This window comes from Pygoscelis adeliae, unplaced genomic scaffold (assembly GCF_000699105.1).
Source record: "Pygoscelis adeliae isolate BGI_AS28 unplaced genomic scaffold, ASM69910v1 Scaffold120, whole genome shotgun sequence".
NCBI classification, from domain to species: Eukaryota; Metazoa; Chordata; class Aves; order Sphenisciformes; family Spheniscidae; genus Pygoscelis; species Pygoscelis adeliae.
The window spans coordinates 8,087,253-8,092,412 of NW_008824032.1; the positions used below are offsets into that span (position 1 = coordinate 8,087,253).

A 5,160-nucleotide genomic window follows, 5' to 3' on the forward strand; every position below is an offset into this window, starting at 1 on the left:
TCTTACAGTGAGAATATGTCATATGTTGACCTTCAGAGACTGTTTCTGGAGCATCCTTGGGATGGTTTCTGAAAAGCAAAATACTTAGTGGTAAAACTTCTCATTGAGAAATTGCAAAAGAAAGTTAAAACCAGAACTATTCACTAAAAAAAAAAAAGGAAAAATAAGTTAAAAAGGAGGGAAATCCATCTTCTTTAACCACTTGCTAGGCAGCAGTAGACTCTTCTGCAGTCTGCCATAAAGGAAGCAGGAACTTATGTTTCATGGCATACATAAAAATGTTCCTAAGTTTGTGCCAAATTTGGGGGCTGAACCTGGAATTCTAAATCTACCTGTGGGCACCGTTCCTGCTTGCATCAACAGCCTCGGCCTGGCCTCCCGCCCAGACCAAAACAGGGCTCTGCCTCCTGCTCAGCCAGGCAAGCTGAAGGCAGCATTCCCCCTCCGCAGCTGGAAACCCTGACACTGAGACACAGCAGCTTCTTAAGTGGTGAGAGGAATGGAGGAATGGAAAGAAATACAGATTCTCCTGCAGGCATGTGGGACGCTTCACATGTCGGAAGACATAGCAGGTCCAAACAAAATTTATTAGCAGTTACGGACTGGAATGCATCATTTGGATGCCCCACTGCATTAGCATGGATGATGCAAGTAAAACTTTGAAAGATAAACCACAATTCTTTTCCGACAGAAGCATCTCTAACGTCTTACATACTTAGGACCTACAGGTTACTTTTAATAAACACATCATACATCATCACACAGATTTAATAATAGCAGTGTAGTTACGTTACAGTTACAGTGCAATTTCACTTTAGTTATGCTTTTCGACATCTGCAGTTAACTTTTATTCTCCCTGAGCTATCGAATTATGGGATTCATTAGAGTGTGAGGACAACGTAGTGAACATAGGTGGTGTATAACATTACTGGGGAAGTTCACATCATCTCATTTCAGGCTTCCTGTGTAGACAGTGCTAAGTCCTAGGATCCCCAAGAGGATATTCACCCACTTCAGACCCTGTTGTAATAATTATATAGAGAGTCTCCCCACTAATATCAGTGGAGTGACTCTGGATTTAAGACAGCAGAAACAAGATTAAGTTATATAATTTATCTTTCACATTGTGATGCCACAGTTTTAACCATATCAGCAGCAAAATGCTACTGGAGCAAAAAAAGATGAACTCACCTTTCTTTCGCATCCAGGAAGGCTTTGGCAAAGGGATTATACTTGATTTTGAGAGCTGTTATCTTGAGTTTACAGAAAACAAGGCATGTTAGTGAAGGCAATTTGCAATAGAAACTCGACAAAACATCTTCCAGAGTAATCTAAGTGGAACTGCCTTGGTTAGCCTAACAAAATATATCCCCACACATGATGTTTTCCAGGGCTGGTTAGGAGAGAGCTTTGCTTGTTGCAGAGTGCTGTGTACTGATCAGTGCCACAGGCAGGACACCAGTCGGGGCAGCCTAATGGCATGGTCCAGTCTGGCAAATCCTGTGGGATGGTGGACCCTTTCAAAAGAGTTTAAACACTGAATTCCTACCGAGTATGAATCAAATCTGCAGCAACACTAGCTAAGGGATGTGGCACGAGTTAACAATTGCCACAGTCCAAAGCATCCCTCAATTACAGTTTTGGGGTTAGGAAGAAATTATCCCATGGAATGTCACACTGTTCTGCAGTGGTATGTGTTATAAGGAGCAGGGAGAGGTAGGGTTATCATTAGAACTATCAGTCATTGCTGGAGAAAGATGTTGGACTTGACTGTAGGGTTTTTTTCCAGTAAGGGATTGGGATGCCATGACAGATGGACCAGTTTGGAATAGCCATGGCAGGATATTAAGCTAAACCTGGCTTAGTACTGCAGCCAGACACTAGATTAGACAACATTCTGCTGCAGAGAGAAGACAGACTATTAGACTGGGTGGAGCATTACACCGCGTGGGACCGGTGGGGAAACAAGAAAAGGACCAGTCTGTCCATGCTGATCTTTTAGTTAATAAGCTTTTAATATATCTCATCAATGGTGACCAAGAGCACAGTGTGGCATCTGCCTACCTCTTCATTTTGATAGGCAGTCACAGCTATGAACTGTGTCTCAGGGAAGGAGCAGTTCATCACCATCCGGTGGGGGCCTCCTACGCGAACTATGTGTACCTGGGGCTCATATTTATGCAGGGAGTTCAACATTATCTGCAGAAAACAAAACAGAGAGACAGACCCAATGCCACTCTGGTATCCCACAGCTGCTCTTTCGCTCTGGCTCTATAATAGACCAGATGTCACAGCTAAACCTCCCCAGTCAGTGATTACTGAGAGCAGAAGGGCAGGTACCTTCCTCCCTTCTGATGAACCACAGGACTGAACAGGATGAGACTTCACTGGACTTGGATTTAAAGCTTTTGATACAGCAGCATTAGTGAATATTTGTGTTACCAGCTATGGCCTTCAAACCATTGGGCTTCCACTGCACTAGAAGCTGTTGAAACAGTTAAGGAGCAATCTACTATCTGAAAGACTCAATCACCATCGCAGAAATCAGGGCCAGGAGGGAGCTGAGGCGGTCACCTAGTCATCTTTCTGGGCCAGATGAAGTCTACCTAAACAAGTCTTGGCAGATGTCTCTAATCTGGCATTAAAAACTGTGAATAGCATTGATTCCACAATACACCTTCCTCAGGAAGTCTATTATATTGCTTAATTCTCTCTACTGCAAGAAAAAGATATTTCTTAAAAAAAATATGTATTTTGGAAAGTGCTATGTGCATACCTTATATATATGGAAGAGCACAGCTAGGCAGCTATCACTTTCTAGTAACACCACAAAAGGGGAAGCTGGAGCACATAGCGGGGACATGGTTTACCCTAATACTGTTGTCAAGGTTTCAAAAGAAAACAAGGGGAGCTTCAGTTGTTTGTTATTTAGTGACTTTTGTTTGGGCTCTGTTTTTCATACGGCTTTTCCTCCCCCACTTTCTACTTTTTTCCTCTCCACTTCACCATATATACATATCGTGTTCCCCTGTTTTTTCTCCAGGGTCTCTTTGACCCTCCAAGTTGGTTTCCTGTAGATTTTTATCCACATGCATACTTTTCTGAGGCCTTTGAGTTTTCTGAGATCCTGGATACAGGACAAGAATTTGCAAATTCAGATCCCGTTCTAAGCTCCACAATAAATCTTGCGTGCTGATTCCATGTGTGACTTAGGAAAAGTCAGGTCATCTTTCTGTTCTCCAGTCTGTAAAAACTGAGATAATTTCCTACCTCATTAGGGTACTAGGCTTATGGAGGTATCTCACAAACCTGATGGAAATAACAGATAGAGAACGTATAATATTTACATGAAAGAAATTGATTCTGGTCTGACAAGCATCATCCAATGTAGGAGTTTTGTACAAAAACAAGCAAACAAAAGTCTTCTGCAACATTTTACCTTTAGATGCATCATCAAAAATAAAATATGAAAAAACCCTAATTTTCCTGTTTGCATTTTTAAGGGGTTCAAAGAGAAAGTCGCTTATTTCTGGTACATGTGGTTTCTTTCCAAAGGCCAAAGCTGATTCAATAGAATATTGATAATTATCATGATGCAGAAGCAGACATAGTAATTATTTCATTTAGGAGCAGCCTTTTATTCTGCTATCTGACTCCTGCCAACATTCCACTTACACCAAAGAACATGGGGGAACACAACAAAAACCTAATACCCGTGACCATTTTTTCCCCCTTCTCTGAAGTCCTATGTAAAAATCCCCAGCACACTAGACCAACTCTGAAAAGCCCCCTGATGATTAAGTAAACCACAGCACTCTGTCTCTCTTAACATCAAGAAGTCCATTAAAATCTGAAAGCGCCAATTAAGGCCTGTTTATTCCTGTTTATATTTGGCCTCCAGAGAATAATTGGCATCTGTGGGTGAAGAGGCCTGTAAGGGCCTCTATAATTACATAAATGCACCCTTGATATTTCTTGATTGGTAGGTGCTTGCAATTGAAGCCAAGAGGTGTATGGGGAAACATCAGGCCATACCTGCCCACTCCCATTGAGCTTGTTGGTAAGTTTGACTTTGCTGAAGGAAATGGCAGCTTTCATCCAATGGGCCCCAAAGTTGGGAGAGTCTGGGTGGATGTAGACGCAGCTGTGGTTTGGTGGCTCTGGTTTCCCAGCCGGCACCCATTCTCCATTGACGTACTTCCAGCGGTGGCCATCAGTCGGGGCGAAGTCCAACAGGAAGGAATACATGGCGTTGGGGTCCAAGCCTGACACGCTGATCTTCAAAACAGGGAACATCCGCCTGGCCAGGAAACAAAAAAGGGAGCACCATTGGAAACTGGTTTTGAAAGACTCTCCTCAGTATGTTTGTGACCAGAGGCTCACAGATTAGGTCGATGTAAAAAACAGCCTCCCTCCCTCCATCTAGCTGAAGAAGTCTCTTAAAGATTAATCCGTCATTTTATTTTTATTTTATTTCAATCATTTGGAAAAAAACATCTTATCTCTAAAGTAGGGCACTAAGGTCTTGATCATGCCAAGAGTTATGAACATAATGAACTGTGTATAGTGTCAGCAGAGTCCATGGGATCTGCACACGCTAAATACATCCTTAGGCGTGGGACAAGAAGGCATGAACAGGATTGCACAGAGCTGAAAATGGCTGAGAATAACTGCAGAATCCTATTATAAAGTGCACTTCTTCGGTGCTTAGATTCCCCCAACACACGCTCCCATACTCTGTCCAGTGGCTGAGTCCCACTTTGTCTGACTCTGGATTTATCCTCCGAAATCACCCTGCAATCTCCAGCAATCAGGACATAATCCCAGCCAGGTACTCATCAGACTCCAGTTAGATTTATTGACCGTGCCACTCTATACAAAAGGGTTTTCTCCCTTCCTTTGAAGGAACGGTCATATTCTATAATCTTTGTGAGCAAAGTCAGTCACTTCCCTCTGTTGTTTCCCGTGGTTCTTGTGTTAAACCCCGACATCTCCCACTTGAGTAATGGTTTCCAGGTAGCGCTATTCTAAATGCCCTAGTAAGTCTGCTACATTTTCCTTGTCTAAAAATACTTCTTTACTTTATCAGGGTTGTGTCAGGTTAGTCTGGCATGACTTAAATTTAATTAAATGCCTTTTTATCTCACTTTCCATTGTGTT

At 42.5% G+C, this 5,160-nt stretch overlaps 1 protein-coding gene across 1 annotated transcript in view; it reads right to left on the bottom strand.

The window, feature by feature from the left end:
• The window catches only part of TBX19 (T-box 19), a 13,666-nt gene that overhangs the window by 3,231 nt on the left and 5,275 nt on the right, over positions 1 to 5,160 (bottom strand). The window contains exons 2-5 of the mRNA XM_009329696.1: positions 4,036 to 4,300; positions 2,065 to 2,199; positions 1,192 to 1,253; positions 7 to 68 (exon numbers count right to left, since the gene is read on the bottom strand). Coding sequence (XP_009327971.1) covers positions 7 to 68; positions 1,192 to 1,253; positions 2,065 to 2,199; positions 4,036 to 4,300 — 524 coding nt within the window. The remainder of the gene's footprint in view (positions 1 to 6; positions 69 to 1,191; positions 1,254 to 2,064; positions 2,200 to 4,035; positions 4,301 to 5,160) is intronic.